This window comes from Cyprinodon tularosa, unplaced genomic scaffold, assembly GCF_016077235.1.
Source record: "Cyprinodon tularosa strain WSP-4 unplaced genomic scaffold, ASM1607723v1 ctg120, whole genome shotgun sequence".
NCBI lineage: Eukaryota > Metazoa > Chordata > Actinopteri > Cyprinodontiformes > Cyprinodontidae > Cyprinodon > Cyprinodon tularosa.
The window spans coordinates 916,417-942,872 of NW_024038004.1; the positions used below are offsets into that span (position 1 = coordinate 916,417).

Sequence of the window (26,456 nt, forward strand, 5' to 3'; positions counted from 1 at the left end):
AAAGCAGAGTGATGGAAAGTGGTCCCTATGTCCTCCAGCAGTCTAAGCCTATAGCAGCATAACTATAGAGATACTCAAGATAACCTGAGCCACACTAACTATAAGCTTTACCAAAAATTTAACTTTTAAGCGTAGCCTTAAAAGTAGACAGAGTGTCTGCCTCACAGATTAAAACTGGTAGTTGGTTTCCCAGGAGAGGAGCCTGATGACTAAAAGAAAACTGCTCTGTTTGCAACATAAGGAACAATCAGATCTCTGATCCAAGTTGGAGCTGGCCATATGTTAAAGTTTTATAAGTGAGAAGGAGGATTTAAAATTCTATTCTAGATTTAACATAGAATAAAGAAAGAATAGAATAGGAGTAAGATGATTTCTCTTTTTAATTTTCATTATAACGATGGCTGCAGCATTTTGGATCAGCTGAAGGCTTTTAACTAAACTTAATAAATACCAGATTTATAGTCCACAGATATTGGAATCTTTGCTTACAGTAAATATCAGCCAACACTGTTTGCAAAAGGACAGATAAAGCCTTTCAATAAACCTAACATTACCCGCCACATATCTGACTAAATATCCATTTAAAACAACTATTTTCATTAATTTCACACAAAACTATTCACATATTTGTATTTAATTTAACTGCACTTGCAATATATTTACCACGGTTCCGTGCCCTTTCCCTTTTTCCTCTGAGCATGGAGCAGCCGGCCTGTTTGGATTTACAATGAACTGCTAGATACCCAAGGCTACGTAGGATACAGCAGACCTGTCCATCAAAACAGGGGAGAAAAAAGCTGCATTTGTCGGCTGCATGTGAGGAGTCTTCCAATCCGAACAGGCCTTGGCGTAATCGGCTGAAGAATGTGGCCTTCTAAGGATACAGCTGCTGAATTCGACCTCAGCAAATCTGAAATGGAGTCCCAAACAATGTGCATTAATTTCTGATTTTAAGGAGGCTTGATGTTTTAAGAAATAAGAAAATACTCACTAAATTGTATGGGTTAAGGCGTCTGTAGGTTTTAAAGCAACCCACATCATCAGAAAAAAATAATGAACACAGAGGCAAGATTATGCAACCCTAAAATAACTTCATTTTAGCTGTATTTACCTTAGTGCACTGAGTGGTGCAACTAGAGAAATCAGGAAAAAAACATGGTTATTATATCAAAACTCTACCTGTGGATGACGATTTTAGATAACAATGTTATATATAATTATGCATCATTAAATACTAAATTAAGATTAGCAATGAATCTTATAGTGTCTGATCAGTTTACAGCGGTAAAGTAGTTAAAATTGCATCAGCTTATCACATCTGTGCACCTGCACTTTACAGGAAGTAAACTGAAAGTACAACTGCTAAAAAATGTTTGAGACATTCACTCTGTTTGTGACATTGACTGATAAAGAACCTACAACTAATTCATAATGCACATGTCCAGAGAATCAAGTTGGATCTCAGTCCTGTCAATGTTTTTTTTCTTTTTTTTCCACTTGTCATCACAATAACTGATATACAAGCTCAGGTTTGCCCCTTCATCACCTTTAGCTGCATCGACTAAGGCAGGTTCTGCGGAGCAAATGAAAAGGGTGAATACTTTGGAGACCCCCCACAGCATCTTTGTTTACCTGGGCTTTCTCTGAGACTCTGGGATTTGAAAAATGAGGTAACCCCTCCTTGCTTTCCTCCTTTTGGGATATTATTTACTCCTACTATATAAAAAAGAGAAGGTAATATGATAGGTGAAAGAGAGCTTGTGGGGAGAATAAAACCACTTAAGTATGTAAAGAAAAATGTGATGTTAAGTTACTAATGCAAAGCCTTAGACTATTATTTTTTTATATAAAATTCTAATAAAACTTCAACAACTGAACAACTTTAAAAAATAAAAAATAAAAAAAGAACATAGAAAATTATTATTTCAAAAAAAAAGTTGCCATTGAAGATTTTATGAAGAGATGACATATGTTGGTTTTGTGGAGGTTTTTTTTCTTCTTCTCTGATGTAGATGTGCATCTGAGCCAAATCCACATAATAATTTTAGATTATACCTTTCAAGCCCATAAAAATAAATATGTCTTGCTGCTGCTTTGACTTTGAGGTCAGTCTGTGAGGTTGAAAGGCACCGATGTTTTGGATGTGCATGAAAGATTCAGTCATTATTTTGGTGATTTTAGTGGAAGTGGTAACGATTTTCCTGTATAAACTGCTCAGAACGACAGATTTGTAGCAAACCAAGATGACAGGCTAGTAGGACACATGTGCAAGTTTTGAGTTAAATCCAAACTGAAACAAAAAAAAAAGATTTTGGATACAATTTTATGTATCTAGCGTCTGAGTTTTCATCTGATATATTGTATTTATATTTGATAAATGTATTCGTTTTTTTGTTTCTTATAATATGACCTATAAATCTAAATTGATGAACTGGCATTCACTTGAATTTTTCAATGCATGTAAATGCCTGAAAAGAATACATAAAATAAAAAAATTAATTAAAAGTTCATGTTTTATTTAACATTTTTTTCATTCAAATGGTACATTCCTGTTAAACATTCCTTAGAAACGAAATGACGTTTTACATATCACCAATAACTGCTTAGTGTTTAGTAAAATATATAACAATGAACAGTTTTAATATAATTGCAAATATATAGTCGCATACAGTTAGAGTTGCATTCATGTCTTCCATCATATTTCACTTTTTATTGATCTTAATTTCTCACTGTCTACCTTGCCTCTGCTAAGTTTATTTTTAAATGTACAAGTTGCTAGATTCGTCCACATTTTGGTGCTTAAAATAACACATTGCAGTCAAAATGCCTGTGGGTTTTTTATCATCTCAGAAAATATTTATGAATTAAGATAAAATGAAAATAATAGACATGAAAAAGAAAATTAATAAAAATCCTGATATGGTGCAGCTTCTTTTAAGTCCAAAATGATAAACTCTTAGTGTTTTCTTTATTATTATTATTCGTAATCTTCTGCCAATGTCTGATATATATGTCTTATAACTGTAGTCTGGCATCAGACCTCACTTGAACCAAATTTTACATTCCTCGTGTCAAAAAAAAGTAACGTGGAAAAGATCCTGCTCTGGGAAACACATGTGAAAACACAAAGCCTGAAAAATGTCTGATTCTGATCCTCTGGATGTTTTTATAAAGATCAAGTGTGTAAATCGAAAAATCTTGTGGAAATGCCAGCATATATTTTGTAAACTTCTGTGTAGAGCTACCGATGGTTTCAAATCATCAAAGCTAGCCCCAACAGCATGACTTAAACAAAGCCTAAAAAAAGACTAAAACTTATCAATTAACAAACAATAAACTACATTCTTTTTCCCAGTTTAAATGAAACTTTATTTCTTAAGCTATAAAGTCATCATAATGAGTAAAACTAACCTTTTGTAATAAAAAGAGCTTAATAAAATAAACTATCTAAACACACAACTCTCTTGTTCATCCAAATTGAATTCCACCACAATTTTCAGGAAAATCTTCTATGTTCATAACCAAAGCCTCCAGAATGTTGTTTGCTATCAGTGTTTAGAATCGTCCAAACTGAACTGTTGCATTTTCCAAGTCCATATAGGAAAGAAACCAATGGGCAGAGAGAAATACACGTGCAGAAAGAAAGGACTCCTCAGAAGTGAATTTCTAATAAATTAAGGTCTATATTTTTGTAGAAGGTAAATTCCTTATGCAGTCCTGTCTTTAAGCTTTATATATATATATATATATATGGTTATATGACTTTTACATGAATGTACTGTAGCAGCGCTCTGTTGTTTAAACCATAAATACATAGGCCTACTCTGGCTATTCTTATTCTAATTTTAAATCTAAACATACAGGTATCTTGCCTTTTCTATGCACGTATTAACAGATGGATGTTATTCAGATGTTTGCTTGAAAAGAAAAATTGAAATTTTGCCTTATAATCTTGCAATATTTTGAGATGATTATTCATTTAAATTTGAAATAGAATATAAAGAGATTTTCTTGTTAAACATGTGAAAACAAGAAAAGTTCAAGCAGGATAAATGCATACCTTTCGGAGGTACTGCATGAGGTAGCATTCAGGTGAATCCTATAACAGGGCCTCATTTGTTGCCTGTGATGTGTCCACTGATAGAAATGAGCACTGCCTGAGGGGTGGAGTCCACGTCTCTCTCTCTCTGTCAGACACCTAGAAACCCAGCACAGGGGAACTTTAGAATGAGTCTTTGTTTTGGTCGGCTCTCCTCCTCTCGCTCTTCTGTCATCCTTTGATCATTTCTATCTTCCTCACTGTCTGTCAAGCCTCATGGGGTTGATGGGGGAGAAGATGCATTGAGGACTGTGCCAGGAGAGAGACAAAAGTATGTCGTCCATTTCTCCCCTCAGGGCCATTCCTAGCCTCAGCTCTAAGCTCCCATCTCCTCAAGCTCTCATGTCAGGTGACGGGGAGAAGAGTTATTAAGATTAGAGTTCTCATGCAAAGGCCTGTGTAAGATACCTGTAGTTTTGGCCAGTAGAGATTGCATTATACAGTAGGTCATTGGTTTTTAAAAATGGGGTACATTTATCAGTGATGATTAGAGAACCTCGGAGGAGATTTTTAGAGGTACCGGTATATAAAAAACAAAAAATAAAAGAATGAAATAAACAGTTAAACTTAAATAATTACACTTAAGAGGGAGCAGTTTTGTGATTTAAATGATATCTTGATTTATTCTATTGAAATGTATAATTTACGTTGTTCAACTACACCGTTGGCAACAAGAAAAGTTTGGGAACTAGGGAAATAAACAGAGCACATATAGGATAAAGCCACATTCCAAAACTAATCAAGCATTGCAGATAGTAAAAAGGCTTTTATAAAATATGAAAAGTACATGTTTTGCTTTTTTTTTTTTTTATATCTGTCAAGATGGTGAAAAACCTGCTGAGAACAAAGCTGAAATCTATGAAAAGACTAAAACCTTATTTGCTCATAATCTCTTTAAAATATTTTGAAAAACATATTTGAATATTTTTTTCGTTTTCTTTTATTCACAATTCTATTTCCACTGAAAGCTGAACCCTTCAGATTTTCCTCCAACATGATGTACCTTTGCAGTTTTGTGTTTTAAGATATATGTGTGTTGTTTTTTTCATAATCATGACTCTATAACTAATAAACCACTCAGTTGGTTTTATTTGTTTTTTTTTACTTATAAATTTCTCCAAAAGAAAGAAACCAAAAAGCTTCATTAAAATAAACAAACTGCTCACATTGCATCTCTTTCTTCTTCCTTTTTCTTTAAGCAGTGCATTGATTTTTGCCTATATCCCAGACATGTCCATACATCTTTCCAACTCTTGTCTTCTCCCTGGTTCTCTTTAAAGCCTTGGTTCGGACGCAGGAAGTGTCGGCTCTCTGTTCTCCGATTGGGTGCCGCTGCTTCCCAGCTTTTAATGCCCCCAACTGTCAATACTATCGATGTACTCCACAGGCATTTTTGAGTGATCCTGCTGTCACCGAGACGTAATGACAGCCAGCGGAGGCCTGATTGGATCTGCACAACAGCAAGGTTGGTCGGCACGCAGCCAAACATTGATAAAGTGTCACGGACTTCAGTGCTTTGATTAGCCCTTCGACTAATGCCACGCTAAGCAGAAACATTACTCTGCCCCTGCTGGCTGCACAGCTAGAGGAGGGGAGGGCTGACTGAGGGAAAGGGAAAATATACTCTACAGGGAAATTAACCAATGTGGATGAAATGGTGTACCAAGGAAATTCTTGGATAAATTAACAACGCAATTACATTACATGACACACCACAAGATGGATGAGGAAAACTTGGCTGGTATTGTGTTCTGTTTTCCAAATTGCAATTTATTTGAGGGCTCTAATGGATGCCGCATTAAAACATGTTGGGCTGCGGTCAGATTTCATTGTGTCACCCAGATGTGATTGATGACCCTCTCCTCCACGCCTATCGACCCCCACTCCCAGCCATGTCCTCTCCTGGAACCTTTTACTTCTCCTGTTCCCTTCGCTGTCTGCATTCTCTGCACATTGGCTGGGAATTTTAAACATTTGCAAAGGATTCAGGAGGATTCAATTGATTTTCTTATCACTTAATTTCCTTGCTTGCTCCTGCAACGAGGCGATAAATTCTGGGTTGCTTGCAAAGTGAAAGCTGCACTCCATCTCTTCTCTCAAGCTGTAGTAAAATTCTATCAAATCTTTTTTTCTAGAATTCCAACCTCTCATCATATCCCTCTGATCTTCCTTAGCCTTTTCATCTGCTTTTGTTCCAGCTGCAATAAGAGCTCTAGCTATTCTTTGAGGGGAAAAATGTAATCAAAAGTATTTTTATTGCTGTAGCAAATGCATTATTGTATAAGGAACATCTGGAAATAATTTTCAGCAAGTATGCTCAGTTATGACAGTATCACAGCGACTTTGTTTTCATAGTTACCTAAAGGACAGGGTAAAAAAAAAAGTGACATGTACATGGGGCAAGCAGAGATTTTCGGCATGATTCTAAATAAATGGGTAGCAGTCTGATTTTTTTTCCCTTTCAATCAAACAACATCCCATTTGACTTGATGCAAGAATTTGTTAACAATATTTAGAAGAAATCACCCTGCAAGCACGTCCTCTGCATGACATCACCAACTGCTTCTCAGACGTAAAGTCCTATAAACACCTTTTTTTTTCTTCAAGGTTTGTTACATATGTGAACAAACAGATTAATAATGAATGAGCAGCCCTGACAAGACACATATTTCACTTAGTGGAAATGGTTTAATGCAGTCGGCCTGTATTACACCCCAATTACTGGTAAAGGAGTGAGAGCTGCATGGAGGAAAGATATTCAGAGGAAGTACAAAGAAGGTTAAAAAACATGTGTGTTGACAATGACAATGACCTAGTTTCTAAAGAACTTTTAAAATTGTCACTGCCAGCTACTTTCAAATTTCAATATAATGGTTCAGAGGGTTAAAATTCCATTTACCAACAATAGGTTTCGATGTATGCCTTCCATCAATGCAGGATGATAAAACACAGCAACAGCCAGAACAAATATTTTCATTTACAGTTTTCTTCAGGAAAAGATGCAAAACTTTCTCAGTTTACAGGTCATCATGAGGGTTACAGGACTATCGTTAAAAAACAAAACAAAAAAACAAACACTTTTTCACCATTCTTAATGAAGCCAAGATGCCTATTGATGCATTTTCTACACATATCGAAAATCTGACTGGAAGCCTGGCTTCTGCGACATTGCTTTATCTACCTTGTCAAGTGATGCTGAGATTTATTCACATTATCAAGTATCAAGGTTTTTAAAATCCTGTTTTAATTTAGACCTTTTCAAATCCTAACTCCAGCACAGACACAGATCAGCTGCTTCTTCTCTCCACCGTTCACTCTAGTCACACGATTCTCTGATCCTTAGCGGGCCCTTGTCTATCTCTAGCAGTTAGCCTCCAGGGCCTTGCCTTGGCCTAATGTCGTCTCTTCCTGCTCTGTCGACCTGGCTGGGTCCTCCTATGTCACGCCATCCTCCTCACAATAAGCCACAGCCACTTTACCCTGCCTTCAGACCTGTCTTATTGGCCAGCTGTAGCCTCTGGGCATCAGCGATCTGTTTCCTGGCAGGCCTCTCCGAGCTACCGCTGTGCTCCTCAGCTCTCTACTTGATCTAGCAGCGCCAAGCAGGTGCGATTTTTTTCCTACAAACAAAAACGCAACAACCGGCGATTTAAATTGGTCATCTTCATAACAACCACTTGGTTGCTGATGGTGGCCATTATAAGTCTAGTTTACATAGATATAATAATATTATTATAAATAGTAGTTTATAAGTATGTGTAGAATTGTATGTAGGTCCATAACTCTCTACAGTCCCATTTGAGCATAGTGGCGATCTGCACAGTAACTAGTTTTTCAGCTTTGTGCTGCCATAGTGTAAAAGATGTCTGCCTCCACAAATACAAACCCACTCCTATGTAATAATAAATAGCAATTTCTAAGGCAAGGCAAACCTAAAGATTGAGACTTTCAGTTCATATGTGATGATAAATAACATACATATAGATTATATATACCAGCAATACCTGTAAATAGCTGTAATTATAACTCTGTACCTTTAAAGTACAAATGACACATGGTTTTAATTTTGCAATATTAAATTCTTTTGAACATATGTAAAAATGGGCAATTTGTTTCACTACTTTTACACATTTTAGATTGTCTGTATTCTTGTCAAACAGATCCTGTTTTAAAGAGACACACATTGCAACACGATAGCAGGGGCTACAACTACCTGAAACAGAAATGAATTAACACTTTTAATAAATAGACAAACTCCCAATAACTGTTGTACTGTTATCCTTTTTTTAGTTAGGGAAACCCATTGGTTATTTTGGTGTGACCATTTCTTAAAGTCATATTGTAATATATTTTTAAGGTACAGTTTTTGAGACTGGGTTGCATCTAATTCTGTTAAGCTGCAGAGAGTAGATAAAACACAATTTTTTTTAATGTTTTGCAGCAAAGAGAAGAAATGCACTGACAGAAATAAGCTTTAAATATTATTTTTAAAAGATTATTAACTTAAACCGCAATTAATTATTTTACAGATCAGCAGTCGTATTTGAATAGAGAGGAAACAAGCTAACAATAATGAAAGATGTTGGCAAACTGCTTTGGGAAAAATTTATAAGAAAAGTAGCAAGAAATTACTTTATTAAAGAGTGTTGCTGTATTTGGTGAGTCATAAATCCGGACATATAAATAATAGGGTATGTGCATGTGAAAAGACACATGTCAAAACATTTATTCTAGCTTTCCAACCCATATTACATTCAGCAGCATAAAGAAACTGACCTACAAGAGAACACCATTTGGGACAAAGTGCTGTAAACAAAAGGATAGAAGAGGTTGCAGAGTCACGAACATCATTTGTGAGGTAAGTGCAACACAATTCTAATGTAGACCATGTTATATATATTGTATGAAATACAATGTGCTCTATTTCATTCATAGTAGTGATTTAAAGAAGAAGCAGATGATGATGATGATCAAATTGATATTCTTAACAGATCTCTATTAGTATTGCAGGCACATGTTGGGATGGTTGTCGCTCATTCCTTTGTAATCATGTTCATCATCATTTTTATACCCAACAAAATCAGATGGAAAGTGTTGCCATCTACCCCAGGGTGTTTCAGACCCACCTTAATCTATTTCATCCTTATGTTAGAGCTGCTGCAGAGAGATTCTTAGGCTTAAATTTAGTTATTTATCATAAATCTGGTGGCCTGATCATTAGCAGCATGAATATTTGGTCCAATCTAAGTTTTTCCACAGTATAATTATTATGAATTCAATAATAAATTAAATGAAGACACTATAGTTATCATTTATCAATGTTTTAAAACATTTACATCAATATGCAAATGTTGAGGTACATGAGGTAAAATGTGTTTTAACAGGTTCAAAAATACGCTACAAAATTTTTCAAATGCATTTAAGGTTAACTAAAAGTAGGTTTAATTTTGTTAACTTGATTTGAGTAGGTAAGTAGCAGTTACCTGCAAATCAAATAAGATTTTTTACCATAGAATCTTATTTCAAAAGCAATATATATATATTTTTTTATTTTATTTTAAGGCCCAAAATACTGGTTCCACTGAAGGATGATGTTGCCTCCTTAAATGATGGGTAAACATACTTCTGTCAAGTACTTATTTTTAGCTCAATATTTCCAGTATAATAATACATTTTTTTGTTTTATTTCTAGTGCTTCCAAACTTATTACCACAAAACTGTATAACGCATTCATATTAACAGTTCTTATGAAGGTTTGTGTAACAAGGATCATGAGCTTTTCACTCTGGCATGCAAAACCTCTGCAATTTTATTCTAATAGTCTATTTATTGACTTACTTGGCATTCTTTGTGGCTTTGGGGGAAATTCAGCATGACATTCTTCGTTCCCCCTCGGTTCTCAGTGGTTAAAAACAACAGCGAGCCTTGGTGTTTCTTTTGGCCATCACGTGGCTTTTAGAGGGTTTGTCTAAACAAAGTTTTTGGTTTGTAAATAACAAAGCTTATCTTGCCATCAAGGTCTCCAGATGGTGGTTGAGCCAGACCACCTGCTATGGAAACCTCTTTGCAGCGAGTGCCGGGTTGACATTATTCAGATCACGGCTCTCCTGCTCACTCTCAGGGATTCTTTCACATACGTGCAAACACATTATCCCAGCTGATATGGCTGACGGAAGTATGAACCAAAGCCCTCTTCACATTTTCCCCTTTGAGTTCTCTGCTAAGGGGACTTCCCATCTTCCTCCTCCTCCACTTCCACTTTCTGACCACCCCAACCCCCAATAACCCTCCCTAGACTGTCTGTTGAACAAATCGCTGGACAGGGAGGGCTTTCCTGCAGGTCTAGATATATCATGTAAAAAGATGACACATATTTTGAGGAAAACGGGCAAAAAGGGAGAAGAGACGGTTTCATGAGAGAAAACATAGCAGCAATGTTTTCCTGTAATGGTCGCCAGTGGCATGTAGAGATTGTGGCAGGAAAGTAGAGGAGGGCAAAAGAAAAAGTGCTTACACCAGAATATGTTTGAATGTCAGCCTTAAGGAAATTAAGCTGGAAACATTCTAATCCTTGCTTTAAAAGTTTGATTCCATATATATATATATATATATATATATATATATATATATATATATATATATATATATATATATATAAAAAGAAAATTCCCTGATGGTCTGTTTTGACACTTGATTTTGATAGATGGAGTCTCAGCACTGTGGTTGAACACATGCACAGCTATCTTCAACCCTGTAAAAAATTCCCACTGCACATCAAAACAACCAACATAGCTCCCGCCACGCCATCCAACATGACACGTGACACGACACTGACCACAACAATGCTTTGTCCTCTTTGATGGTAAAACGCTTGAGCTTTTTGTTTCCATCGGACAGCCTCCTTGCCTGTCTGTCAGTGAAGCGTGGCACGCTGGGGTCTTTTGAAGTCGCCGGGGGGCAATGGTGGAGTGTCCCACCCAGGGAGCGTGAAGAGAGGTGGCCATATTGGCTGCACTTGTTGTTTGGAGACACATGGGCAGGATCAGACACACTGTTTGATCGGGGGAACATTTTTTTGGCCTTCATGGATTTGAAGGACCAGAATAAAGCTGCTCCGTGGGTTTTTGATCAGTCAGAAGTCACTTTGAAGTAAAAGAGCTTTGGATGGGGATAGACCTATTTTTTTTTTTTTTTTACTTTTTATTGATACAGGGAAAAAACATGAGGAAAACATATCTGAACACATGCATATCAACTTGGCCAGACTTAAGCAGGGGCTAACCGTGGCAGGAGGTAAAAAGGACTCTAAAATAAACAGAGGCTTTTTTGCCCTTATTTATTGTAACGTATTCCAGAGAGCAAATCATGAAACTAAAGCTTCTTGTTGTTACATCTGAGGTGCTTAAATCAAACACATCAGATGTAAGGCTTCATTGGAGCTAAGAACTTGTTTTAATTTTTTCTGTTTTTGGAATAAACATAAAAAGTAATTAACTGATTTTTTTCTGCATTATAACAAGGCTTCTTGACATAAACTTAACAACAGTCACATAACCTAATGCTAGTCACTAAGTTTTGTGGGTTGGCTTCTGAGCCTTCAGTGACATTGGTCATAAAGCTCACAGTATGCCATGGCCTACAAGAGAAAAGAACAAAATAAAAAAAAAAACAGGTCCTCTTGGTAGATGGAGTTTTGCCCCTGTTATGGGAATTAACCGAATTGGAATATGTTTTTTTCTGATGTACCACACCAACAGTGGCTGAGGGGTGGAAACGCCCTGCAGATGAATAAATTCACATCAATTTCAAAAAGCACTCCAAAAGCAGAAATTATGCAAACAGATAATAACAAAGAACCCATGCAAAAGAAAAAAGCTTCAAAAGAAAAATGGTCCAATCAAAGAAGTGCAAAGGAAATGCTAATACAATACCTACTTTGTTGGCATATTGGTGCTTTGTTGTGTTTGCTTGACCCCTATATATATATATATATATATACACTATATTGCCAAAAGTATTTGCTCACCTGCCTTGACTCACATATGAGCTTAAGTGACATCCCGTTCCTAATCCATAGGGTTCAATATGACGTCGGTCCACCCTTTGCAGCTAGAACAGCTTCAACTCTTCTGGGAAGGCTGTCCACAAGGTTTAGGAGTGTGTTTATGGGAATTTTTGACCATTCTTCCAGAAGCGCATTTGTGAGGTCGCACACTGATGTTGGACGAGAAGGCCTGGCTCTCAGTCTCCGCTCTAATTCATCCCAAAGGTGTTCTATCGGGTTGAGGTCAGGACTCTGTGCAGGCCAGTCAAGTTCATCCACACCAGACTCTGTCATCCATGTCTTTATGGACCTTGCTTTGTGCACTGGTGCACAGTCATGTTGGAAGAGGAAGGGGCCAGCTCCAAACTGTTCCCACAAAGTTGGGAGCATGGAATTGTCCAAAATGTCTTGGTATGCTGAAGCATTCAGAGTTCCTTTCACTGGAACTAAGGGGCCAAGCCCAGCTCCTGAAAAACAACCTCACACCATAATCCCCCCTCCACCAAACTTTACACTTGGCACAATGCAGTCAGACAAGTACCGTTCTCCTGGCAACCGCCAAACCCAGACCCGTCCATCAGATTGCCAGATGGAGAAGCGCGATTCGTCACTCCAGAGAACGCGTCTCCACTGCTCTAGAGTCCAGTGGCGGCGTGCTTTACACCACCGCATCCGACGCTTTGCATTGCACTTGGTGATGTATGGCTTGGATGCAGCTGCTCGACCATGGAAACCCATTCCATGAAGCTCTCTGCGCACTGTTCTTGAGCTAATCTGAAGGCCACATGAAGTTTGGAGGTCTGTAGTGATTGACTCTGCAGAAAGTTGGCGACCTCTTCGCACTATGCGCGTCAGCATCCGCTGACCCCGCTCCGTCAGTTTACGTGGCCTACCACTTCGTGGCTGAGTTGCTGTCGTTCCCAAACACTTCCATTTTCTTATAATACAGCTGACAGTTGACTGTGGAATATTTAGGAGCGAGGAAATTTCACGACTGGATTTGTTGCACAGGTGGCATCCTATCACAGTTCCACGCTGGAATTCACTGAGCTCCTGAGAGCGACCCATTCTTTCACAAATGTTTGTAAAAACAGTCTGCATGCCTAGGTGCTTGAATTTATACACCTGTGGCCATGGAAGTGATTGGAACACGTGATTCCAATAATTTGTATGGGTGAGCAAATACTTTTGGCAATATAGTGTATATATATATATATATATATATATATATATATATATATATATATATATATATATATATATATATATATATATATATATATATATATATATATATATATATATATATAAAATAAGGGGTCAAGCAAAAAAACATAATTTTTTTTTGAGAGAGAACTTTTTGCATTTGCTGTACATTCATGTATTGATTACTCACCATCAAAAACTGCTTGTTATTGAGAAAGACGATTCCAAAAGAAAGCTATTTGTTTTTGTGTATTTCAGTAACTGTGTTCATCATCACATACAAGTCTTGCTCAGTTTTTATAACATTTCTTTTTCCTTTTTCTTTTTGCATAGAAGTATACCATTCTATAAATGATGCTGGATCAAGGAAAATCAAGGAAAATTAATAATCAATCAATTAATCAAGAAGAAATACCATTAATCAGTTAATATCTTTGGATGTTAAACGTTCATGTTTACCAATTTATCAATTGTTTGTATTTGCATACATAAAAAGAGCAAAAAACAAGAAACTACATCCTCCTAAATCTGCTGCTATCTATCCAGAATAATATCTTCATAAACATTAACAAAACGGGGCACATTCACAGAAACTTGTTCCCTTTTCATAGACCAACCTCTTTCCCCTCTGTGTTAATTAAAGCTAAGAGGACACAAAAGGTTTGAGCCAATAACAAGGCCACATATTACAATTAAGTTGCCTCTTTTTCTTACACTTACTCAATAATTCATGGTATCACAGTGTCTACAAGGAGGTGAGGCTCCCCCACAGACAGGGATCGTTCTGTGGCCAGCAATGCATACCAAAACCAACCCCAGGTTCATAAATAAATACAATGATTGTTAATGGGGTTTAAAATTACGGATGCCCTGCTCTGTCAACTGCTAGTGTGACCACTATGCAGGGTATACAAGCACTTGGAGGCAAAATGGTCCACAAGATAGAATATCTGGCACCACTGATATCACTAAATGGCCATAATGCCTCAACTTCCACTTCGCCCTTGTCATCATTCTTATCTCAAGACGCATCGTCTTCCATACCCTTTCCCTCGAGCTTCAAGGTGGATGCATTTTTCACACTTTTATTCTTCAGATTACAGAGTGTTGCTCCAAACAACACATTTCATTTTCTTTCATTGCACTATAATTAGTTTGCACATGTTCTGGTAAATGATCTCTACCAGAATTAGGATGCTGCCTGTGCTATAGGTGTTCTATTTACCTTCCTTCTGGATCGATCCAACTTTCCTTCGCCGTTTACATCCAGCAGACTGATGGTCCTGCTGGAGTCATGTAAGGAAATATGGTTCAAGCATGTAAAAGATACGGAAGGATACTCTGTGTTGATGGTGCGCTCTGTAAAACTGTCTGGCTCTGGCAGATATTGTTATAGGTTTTACAGTACTGTTTTGAAAAAAAATGAAATATAATACACAAGTGTCGTCGTCTGTTTCGGACCACGTGTGCTTGAAGATGTATTTTTCTCTTAATACTGAGAGAGCGCAGAACATTCTCTCTAATAGAAATGTAAACTGTCTGTGCTCTGTGTTTATAGGAGAGTTGATAAACATCATGAATTAGGGCAGCATCTGGTCTTAAGGACAGTGTTTATTTTTTCTACTGTACATAAGGGATGATATATTCTGTCCAGATTTTTCTGGTTCAGTTACAATTCTGGATGTTGGAGTTTATTTACCTTTCAGCTTGTTTTATGAAGCAAATTGTGTAAACATATACTCCAGTACCCCAGTAGCTTTTGATAGATAAAAAAAATATAAGAAGGATTCAATTTTGATCATTTTAATGATATTATTTTATTTGTATTTTAATTGTCAATTTTCTGACTATATTCCATAGTATTTAACTGTTCATGTTTCAATTGTGAATATAATTAATAGTAACACTAATATAATTATATAACATTTTTCATGTTATTTCATAGCTAGTAATTCATTTCTAACAATAATAGTTTGTATAATAATAATCCTCATAATGGTCATGGTATTAATAATAATCCTCATCATCATCATAATTATCTTTATTGTGCTAATCTTTATACCATTTCTCTATTTCTTTTTCCCTTAAACATCTGATGTGCTTTTTTTTCCAGTTTTTTTTTTTTGCACTAGCTTGTCTGCATGCCTGTATCTCCCCCTCCAGGACAACTTGGATTATGTTCCTACTCTCCCTCAATACATTGACTCAAACAGCCATTGAAGTAAAGGGCCACATCTCCATCTTCAATCTCATATCGGGAAATCTACAATTAAAAAAAATGTGTTCAGATTGGGGGTGGGGTCTAAAATAACTTTTACAGCCAAATGATGCTTCTCCAACAAAACATTAGAGAAATCCAGTTGGTTTGTCTAATTTTTGTTATCCTCAGCTTTCTTCTCCAGTCCCCCAGCGCCAGCCTGAGCTGATAACAAGTGAGTGCACTCCCTAGAATGATGGATGGGCTTTAGCTATGTGCTTGTCAGGAGAGGGTGCAGGGCCATATGGAAGTGGCATATGGAAGCTCATAGTAGAAGATGGGGCAAAAGGAGGGGAGTGACAGAGATATACATTAAAGGCACTATTCTGCTCTTAAAAATGCAAGGTTCATCAGTTTGGTGGGTAGTATCAGTCAGTGGTGCTTCCTTCCATGGGACTGGAGGCAGGCAAATGCAGCCAGATGCAAGAGGGTTGTTGTTTTTAAGCTTGTAGCAAGTTTTCCTCCTGATTTATTTCAAAATGTCAGCAGTGTATTCTTTTTATGTTAGCGGAAATTTCTTCAGAACATTAAAAAGATCTCAAAGAGATGTTGCTGAACAGTTGGTTCCATTATAACATTTAGTGTAAATTGTTTTTTCTCCTTTGTGCACTCATCAGTCACATTTAATTTTAGGTTCAATTTGGAAGAATGTCTGAGCTCAAGTTCTTCCCAGCATTCCTTTGACAAAGCATTAATTATGTCTTCAGATCAGGTCCTCATCAGTCTATTTTTACCTTTCTAATTTTTGCCTCCCTGCATGTGTACCATCATCCATGAAAATATGTGTTCGTATCTCTGACTGTCTGTCTTTTCTTAGTACCCCATGGAGTGTCTGCGGGCCCTTAGGAACTCTGTTTGATTGTTTAAAGCCCTTCTTAATTGGCGCTTTGTCTGCACACTCCCAAATTAGGCGGGACACCCACGGTGGGGGGTTCCCGTGGAGACTGTGGGCCGTTTGACAGCCCCCATGGTGGGGCCTGTCCCACAACCCCTCAAACTGCCAGGCAAATGACAGCGGCCCGTGCTGCACCACCCTGGCCAATTAAAACTCAGCTGTCAGGACCAGACACTGTACCAACACTGTGTGACTGAGTGTGACTGGGAGATAGCAGAGTGAGTGGGATAATGTGTGTATGCTCATGTGCAGTAACAAGCTGATTAATGAACCCCATATATATATATATATATATATATATATATATATATATATATATATATATATATATATATATATATATATATATATATGTATATATATATATATATATATATATATTGTCCATGCAGCTTTTTAAGTTATTTGTATGTGTTAAAGCCTGAGTGAAAAGTGTACAAACAGTATTGTTTTATATTGAGACAGTACTCTAATTTAATGTAATCACTTAGGACAAGCCCTCACACCATTTTATCCAGTCCTAACTCGAGGCTAAAGTCAATACTACTCTAAACAGTAATGAGTAGGGGCTAACTTAGCACTTTTTTCTATCCCTCTAAAGAGGGAATCTAAAGTCAGACGATGTTCAAATGAAAAGATCTCGTTATTTTTCTTTAATACCTTTCCCATTTTGTTTACCTGCACCACCTTAACCTTGGGCCTTTGATTTGCAGTGATAATACCTCATCCCTTGGTTCTTTATGTCTATGAACAGGATAACTGGAATTATCTCATGGTTTTCAACTGATAAAACAAATTGGTAGAGTATAAACAATAAAATATAGTTTAAAAATATGCAGTCAGTGTATCTACTTGAAGATAGATAATAAGCTTGATTATGTTAGTTCCCAGTATTCAAGGATTATAAATACATTAAGTAGCATTATTTTAATTCTTTACTCTTTGTAATTCCTAAACTATTCACTGAAAACATTTTTAAGGTTTTTGTGAAGAGTAATTCCCTTTATTTAATCATACTGGAATCTGGTAGGGAGAAGGGGTCAGACATGTGGGGAAGGTCTCAGGGTTGGGATTTAAACAATAAATGGCTGTGCTGAGTACTGTAGTAATAGCCCCCCTATGCATAAGGCATCCTTAGGCATTATTATTGATTTTAACTAGTATTTGTCCTCTCTAAATTTGTCTTTTTACTGTGTAATAGCCTTCAAGCGAATCCCAAAGATAATTCATAAAGTTCTGCAGGTTTGATAAAAATCTAAATTTTTGTACCAAAGAATTAAAATCAAAAAAGGAGTTACAGCGATAAATTCACCCTTTTGGCAAAGAATGGATATGTAATCCAAGATATGCCCTTCATTGGGCAAAGATTCACTTTAATCCCAGCTAAGGGCAATGTACAGTTATTGGAAACTTTTCACCTCATCATAACCATGTTCAAGGAAGACATAAAGGCTCCACTCAGCGAGAGAATCCAGAGCATTCCTCCTCAACAAAGGGGTTCATCTTTCCTTATGGTCTCCTTATTGAATCCTCTGCCTCTCTGTGGTAGATATGCTATATGTAGTGAACAATGTAACATTGTTGTGAAGGTGCGCTGGTACTCTACCCTTGGGCTACTCTGTGAAGGAGCCTGATCTGATTGACAGACAGTTTCTATGGGGGTAAGTAATAAAGTCAGTTTCAAAAGCAGCGCAGCAATATATCTGCCTTTACCTCTTGCATGGCTGTGCAGAAATATTAGATGTTGATATCTGATGTTGATATCTGTCTTGTTATTAGTTGTTTAAAAACATGATTTATGCACAATTTACAGTTAAGATTAAAAAGCATTGAATCAGAGGTTATTCTCTCAAAATTCTAACAGAAATTAAAATGTAAAAAAATGAGTTGTCACTTAAAAGTGTGGCCATTATAATATTCTGGTTGCTTCATTAGTGAGATGGTATTTGAGAGTAGGCCTACTTGGCATAAATGTGAAAAAGTAATGACATACACATGGAAAAATACACACTCACATGCTTTTACACACATATGCACTCGTCTCATCTTCGTTGTCCTGCATCTGGAAGTTGCTTCATGAAAAGTGGCTTCTTCCTGCTCTTGCTGGAAACATTTTCCAAGCAGTGTTATACGCTTCTTCTGGGAGCTGGCCTATATCCAGGAACACTCAGACTTCACAGCTGTCTTACAGTGCTTAAGCGCAGCATATGGTACCAGAGTACCATTGTTTCACCACTAAAGATCATGTTTTTTTCTGTATCAAGGAAGTGAGCCCATTTAATGTCAGCTTCACTAGGGGAGAAGAAAGAAGTTCTGAAAATTAAAGCTGGGCCGCTGTGAGAAGTGAAGTGATTTTTTTTTTTTCAAATATCTTTTTTTTTCTCAGACCATCACTAATTCTGGCAGTGATGACATTTTGATTCTCAGTCTGTGAGTTTGTGAAACAACACCATCTGTGTTCTTTCCTCTAATTAGGGTAATAGCCACAAATATTGCTGCAACAGTTCCTCATGACAAGCTGTTACATGCCAAAGTGTGAAGACTTTTCTGGGTTTGATAGACACAAGTTAGCAATTACAGTGATGTAACTGGACAGCAATGTTGCATTTTGATGGCAAAGAGGAGATCTCATATCAGTCTTATTTGACTTGTTTTCCCTTTAAACAAATTATCCTGTTTAATTGCAATTTTATCTTTTATTTCTGTATTCTCTGCATCACTTTTTTTGGGTCACATCTTCTAAAAAAACAAAATAGGAATAAATATCCTCTTTTCTAAAAACAATCCAACCTTTGTGCTGTATTTGATGAGTGCATGACTGCAATTATCAGGCTTCACCTGGAGTGCAACATGCTTCACACTACATCAAAAACTGAATTGTCTTCATCAATAAAAGGCTGACAAAACATTTCATTTTAGGAAGTGAGGTGCATATCGTTATCTACTCAATCTCCTCACTTCATTTTCTTTCGTACCTTTTGAACCCAAAATCTGACACTAACAAATGGAAGTTAATTTGCCTCCCTCCGAAGCCGTTCTAATCAGTCTAAAGGTTAATGTTTCTGCTAATTTATAAATGCAGGATTGCTGTCAGCATGAGGGGGAAATGGTTTTGAAAGGTCTGACATTGTAAATTAAGCCTGTCAGATTGTCTCTCTGTGCCGACGGATCATAAGACGCCACAGTCTATGATGTCAGACAAGCAGTCAAACAGCCCAGGGGGACAGACCTTGCTTCTTCGCTTCCAAACACTGGAATCCCAGGAATCGTGCAGCATTAGGAAGTTGGATAGATGAACAGCCAGGGAGATGTGAGGGTCTAATCTCTGGGGCCCGCACTTGATGGTCAGAGTGCCATATAATGATGGCATTGTTATTAATTTGGCAAGACAAATGTAGAGAAAGCATTCTGATGAAGATGTCATGCTCTACCAATGCAATCATTCTTGGGAGCCACCATTGCATTTATGCTACAGATTTACCTGCATTTGTTTTTGTCCTACAATTGATACCACTTTTGATATTTCTTTTTCAACATAATCTTAATCGCATATTATTTCCTGGATGTTCTAATCCTGTGTGCTTAAATGCATTTATGTTAGTAATACACCATCAAACGACCTTTGGTGTGTCATATCCTGTGAATACATGCCCAAATGGCTGTGGTGTTGGCACAAGAGATGAAAGAGTGAATTAGAGCCAGGATGATGTCAAAAAGAATATTCAGCATACATATGGAATATATAAATATGATGATGAGTTGGAACATGGACGCAAACTATACAACAATGCTGGACCAGCAAAATGTTGTTTTCATGCTGTAGGCGCAATTAACTCCTTTTTAGGACATTCCCAAGGAAGGAGAATTCCTGGGACATCCTCTAGAGATATGAAATCCCTGTTGGACAAACTTTCCTTGTTCCATTGCCCACACCAGACCCATTGGCCTGTCTGGCAAGAGGCAACAAAAACCAACAAAATCAGCAGAGTGCATAAGAAATGGGCTGTCTGAGTTTTGCAGGAAAGACTAAAACTAGAGAACTAGGCAGAGACTGGGGGGAGTCAGCCTTCTCCTTCCACAATGGTAAGCGATAGCCAGTAACTGCATAGAAGCTGGTTATTGTGGGTTAACCCCAGGAGAATACAGTGAGCTGCCCTTTCAGCCACCCTGATAACCCTTTGACATAGCTATACTTTCCTGACTATTAAAAAAGTAAACTCATTTTCTTCTTGGAATGGAGACACAGAAAGGTACCAGGTCTGACAATAACATGGAAAGCTGTTTTTAACAAGCAAAACTGGGTACTTTTCTATTTCATTTCTATTTACTGTGTTTTTACAGAGTTCTTGAAGCCAACCTCAAAGCTAAGCTAACAGGTTGGCCTGCACCATTGGTTCCTAGAGTTTGGGTCATGATCTCACTTGGGGTCCTTGACCAATAAGTATGGGATCCACAAAAGAAATTAAACTATCATTTTAAATCTTACAAAACCAGCTACTTTGGTTCTTGCCGTTTGTAATATCATTAAGCCCATGCTTAATTTATATAGTCAAAATGTTTGTATACTCATCCAATAGTTTAGGTCATGTGGTGACTCTGGTACTATTATGTTAGTCAGAAGCTGAAAATGTTGGAAATCTCTAGTAGCATCTTAAGACAGATCCTAAAATGTTTTGACAGTTATTCATAAAATCCTGAAAAGTTTAACCTTAATAAGGGTTAAAATGTCAGGTATCATATTAATAATCTATACCTGAATTTATTGTCTGTTAAGACAAAGGCTTTTTCTATATGCATTATAAATTAAAAGATGTGATTTGATAATAACAGACCAAAGTTAAACCATAAACAAGTCTACCTGGCGTAGGCAAACTTGTGGAAATTGGAAAAGAATTGAAGCAGATATGAGCATTTGAATGTTGTCTCTCTCCACAGTCACTTAAGGACATAAAACCTCCTTTTTGTTACGTTAACTTTGGAAGCTAGTTGGACGGCAACATAAACTATTAACTGAATAACTTCAACTAGCAACTCCTCCCCTCAACAATGTTTTGTCCATTTGTAAACTGCATAGTCAAAGTTGTCTCTCTACACTGTAGTCCTGAGTATCGAACAAGGCAGCTGACGGTCCTGGGCTGCTACCTTGTCACTAGGCATGGAAACGGAAAACCGGTTCCTGTTCAGAACCGGTTCCGTGTGTTCCATTTTCATGGCACCGCTTAACACGCCAGAGCCTAGAGCTGGTCAACAGGACTTACGTCATGTTTTTTACGCAAGTTGCGCACAGGACATTCAGAGAGCAAGTATGACGTGACCAGGCGTATATCTAGAAAAGCAAAACAAAACATGCTGAAACACCTGCACACACAACATGGCATTCATTTTAACGAATGCCGTGTTGTTGATGCTTCCGGACAGAAGCTAAAGTTACGATCATCATGGAAGGCAACTCTGGTGGTAAAAAGCTAATTTTATATCTCTGGCTGTGCTTAATGTGGTTCATAGTAAATCATATGCCATTTATGGAAATAAACAAATTTCCTATCCCTCTTTGGGGTCATTAAACATGCTACTGTCATGATTCTATCAAGTGCTCTGACCCACATGCAGTAAACCAACACAGAGAGACCAAGGAAAAGTTTACCAGGTTTATTGAGATGGATGTGATGAGTCCAGTGTAGCTCTGAACACTGTTCAACCGGAACTGGAAAGTGAGGGGAAGACACTGTGGTTAGTTCAGGCTCAGTGGGAAATTTGATTCTTGAACTTGAAGAGGGGAAAAAGGTTGCAGACTCACATTTCCAGAAAATGGTTGTCTCTTATTGACTCCAGTAGATGTGGGATGTTCCACTGTTTGTCTTTTTTGATGGAGGGCGGACAGGATTTACCCAGAATGCGGTTGTTTGTTGGAGAGGCTGACTGCGACTTAGATATCTGCGGTACTAGTTGTTGTTGTTGAGACGGATCCCCTGCTCAGAGAGAAGCCCCAAACGATCCTTGGGGAAAAGGTTTGACCAGAACCACAAAGTTGAATCCTCAGCTCAGCTTGATTCTCAGAAGATACTTCCAGGTTCTTTATTAACAGAATCGATAAGAGAATCGATCATGGGTGGAATCGTTTCACACAATCGATAAGGAAATCAGAATTGTGAAAATTGTATCAATTCCGAACCCTACTTGACACTGCCTTGGCATGAAGTTAAGCAGTCACAATGCCTTTTGTGACCAAGTATATATTTTTTATTTCTTTTGCTTTTAACTCATTGTTAGGTAGGAGTGGATAAGGAAAATAAAGTGGTTCATTTTTTCACTCTTCCCTGTCCTCTGTTGATAGGGCTTCTTATTTCAGCCTGAGTACCAAATAGCTTGTAATCTGACCAATCACAATGCACAAAAAGGAGCTGCAGTCTGATGGGTGTGTATTTATTATAAGACATGCATAACAGATCCAGGACCAGTTTGACAGACATGAGAGCACACAGAGAAGACATTGATGCCATGATTTTATATCCAGATTCTTCAAGATAAAGTTTGGTTCTCAAATATAAAATCCATAATATATCATGATTCATAGTTTAGTTGAATTTCAAAAGTTTAGTTAAGATTTTTTTTCTGAAATATGTTAATATAATACCACAAGTTAATTTATTTGTGTTCATAAATTTTTGTTTAGAATAGAAATAATAAATTTTCTATTGACAAACTGATTAACAGATAACTTTTTCATCTGTTGTCCTAATGCCACAGTTTGATTATATATTGGACATTTTAAACTATATTTTCAATCTGCAACATCAATAAACAGTCATGAGTCATAAACAGAATTTCTCTCTATACAGCCAGTTTTTATCAGAGAAATCGATGAACATATCATTGTTTTTCTCTTTTTATATTATTATATATGATAAGAACATAAACAAGTAAAATAAAAGGAAGAATGTAAAAACATATATAGGTACAAGATATATAACTCTTTTACAGTATACCTGCTCAATTGTATGTTTGAAAAATGTTAGAAACAAATGCAAACTTATCAAATACTACTTCCATATTTCACACTAGCCTTCTCTTATGCTGATCAAATCCATTGACATCATTAGTGCAGTGCTACAAATATGACCTCCATATTATTTAGTACCTCTGTATACAGGCAGCATGTTGTTTTTTCATTTGTACATTATTTGTTCCGTTTTGCATTCGACCAGATTGAAAAAAAAAACAGCTTATTTCTAAGCTCCTAATAGTTGGGATTGTTAATTCTTCTTGCTGTTGTTACTTCCCTTATGGTTTTAGACACGTTTTATATATGTTGCCCCAAATATTTAAATCAGATTTTGCACAGGGGGAGAGGAGTTCAGCTTTTGGAGTTATTTCTTTTTTATAAAGAGGTGCCTTGCTTTTCTTCAAATTTAAAGCTACAGTGTGTAATTTTCAGCGACATCTAACGTCCAGACTGCAGACTGCAGCAACATGAACATCTCCCCCCCACCGCTTCTCCCCCCCAACAGTACGGCGAGCGTTACGGGACAAAATGTCTTCCACGACGTCGGAATCACCTACCTTCTCAAGTGATGAGGTTTGTTTACATAGATAATTTTACAGATAGTATTTCATTAGTCTGTGTAGGGTATAGATTTCATGTAGACTTTAGATAATAAATATACCCGTTATTTTTTCTACGTCGTTGTGACGTTTTGGTGTGCTGCTTTGCATGGTGATATAAACAGACGAAGTAATTGTAGTCATTAGTTTAACAGCGAGATTGTGTTCGCTGGAAGAATATATATTCCCCGTTTACAGAGTCCAAGTCTTGTTTGTGGCGCGGGGGTTACAAGGCGAGGAAGAGGGCGAGGAAGAGGGAGAGGGCGAGGAAGAGGGCAGAGAGGCCAGGGTGGGCGTGCAGCTAGGGCCAGGCGAGGGAGGGGAGCCAGCGGGGTGACTAGAGCACAGGAGGAAAGGCTTGAAGATCTCCAAAGGAGCCGGAGAGAAGTAACCGAGGTATATATCCAGAAAATTATTTTACAGAAAATTACTGAATCATTACCTGTGAAACGTCAGGGACGTTGCTGAATAAGTATACTGGAGAGTAACATCATCATCACGCAGCATGTTATTGTTTTAGACAGGTCTGAGCATCCTGTACTCCAAAAACTGCAGTGATATTAGACAATTGTGTGTGTAGGATTAATTACCTGTCCAAGAGAAAACTGGCAACTTGAGCGTCACTTTGAAAACCTCCATCAGTGACTTCCATCGTGTAAATGCCGTGCCGTTGATCCGTTGATCCGTGTTTTTTGTCGTTTCTTGTCACGCTTATGTTTATTCTCGTCGTGTTTCCGCTTCTTAGATGACGGGGGTTCGGTTTTCGCCGCTTTTCGTTGTGATACAGAGTAGGCATGATCCTCCATTCGTCTGATGTTTGGCCAAACAGTGCCAAACAGTTTGCAAAGTCACTCACGCCTGCCGCCTTGTTCACCTTTCTTGTTACTGAGGCGCAGTATACCTGCTTCTTCTTCTTCTTTGGTTTCAGGCAGACTAAACGCTTCTCAGGCATAATACTGCCATCTACTGTTCAGTACCGTCTCAGTTCATCTCTCTCAACTTGCCGTAGTCATTTTCGAGCGTAATGGGAGATCTCGCAATTGCTAGTTTGTTGCCTCTGCGCTGCCGTAGCGCAAAGATGTCAGCCTCCATGGCTGCGAGACCCGCTCCTATGTAATTATAAATAACGAATTCTAAGGCAACGCAAATATTATGGTTAAAAGGCTGAGCTCATAGGTGATGATAAATAACATAGTTATGTATAATATATTAAATTTCTGACTTTATATCCCTGTAATTATTACACACTGTAGCTTTAACTAATTCTTGATATTTTATTGTGTAGTTGTCTAAATCTAAGTACTGTATAGCAGGATCTGGGTCGTTTCGCGGCTTTGCAAATTCTTATTCGAATTTCAAATATACGTGCTGCTATTGTGCCCAAACTTATACCTGCAGAGAAACCATTTTCTACTCAAGTGCTTAAACTATAGGCTATCAGGTAGTCCATCATGGTCATTAAAATACAAAGATTCTAAAATTGTTGTAATGTCCAGTAATATGACATTTAAAAGAAATAATTGTAAATTATTTCTTCTAAATATCATATGACTGGAAAACAGTTTTTTTGGTGACCATTTCTCCGTTTATTTTGTATCTGATCTGTGCATGACTAGCTGACTGCTTTACAATATGGAGCCAGATTGAAGCTATATTGTTCTTGCAGCTGTTATTTATTGCAGCCATATAACAACACTACCTAACAGCAGACTGTGAGTAAAGAATTACTTTAAACATCAGAGATCAATGCAAGCATAAAACCTCCCCAGGTGGGTGCCAACTGACACACTGAGGTGTCTGACACAGATGGCTCATTTTATACCCAAGTGACTATTAGAATTTTTAATAAGGTCTCACTTTTATTTTATTTTATTTTTTTTATTTTTTTTTTTACAAATTTTAAGCAGCTGGTTGGGTTTGGTCCAGATACTTTTTCCTTTAATTTTCTTCCCTAACTTCTTGAATATGCAGGGAAATGTATTAAGTATCATCCTCTTGGAGTTACTGTCATTTTTCAACTCTTAGTGCAAAGGTTAAAAAATAATGATACCACATCACATACATTAACATTCTGAATACTAGGTCTGGTCTATTGTCAAGTATATTTAACTACTGGAACTATTTTAGATTTCCTTTCCTTTGATTAGAGTCTGTTCCATCACCCACACCTCATCTGTCATTCCTGGCCCAAGTGCTGGTTTGATTCAGGATTCAACACACCTGTCAGCTCCGCCCCATTCCCAATCAGCTTTCATCTGATTCACCTGCTTACCTGATTATATAACCAGCTCTTATACTAGTCACTCGTGCCAGATTATTTTGAGCCGTTGGTGAGGTTTATACCTCTCTACCT

General features: G+C 37.4%; 1 protein-coding gene across 3 annotated transcripts; it reads right to left on the reverse strand.

Moving 5' to 3' along the window:
* Positions 1-216: 216 nt before the first annotated feature.
* On the reverse strand, positions 217-18,647 carry LOC119776119. 3 transcript variants are annotated; one of them, XR_005279740.1, is made up of 3 exons: positions 9,938-10,291; positions 4,061-4,198; positions 217-910 (listed from the first exon to the last, which is right to left on the reverse strand). XR_005279740.1 is itself a non-coding variant. In XM_038274394.1 (3 exons), exons 1-3 carry the CDS (start codon positions 18,561-18,563, stop codon positions 736-738), a joined length of 360 nt encoding a protein of 119 aa, XP_038130322.1. In that variant the 5' UTR covers positions 18,564-18,647; the 3' UTR covers positions 217-735. The 3 variants fall into 3 exon arrangements, 2 of the variants coding, with proteins under 2 accessions (XP_038130322.1, XP_038130314.1); XM_038274394.1 differs by lacking the exon at positions 9,938-10,291 and adding an exon at positions 18,517-18,647; XM_038274386.1 differs by lacking the exon at positions 9,938-10,291 and adding an exon at positions 5,266-5,624.
* Between the last annotated feature and the right edge of the window lie 7,809 nt (positions 18,648-26,456).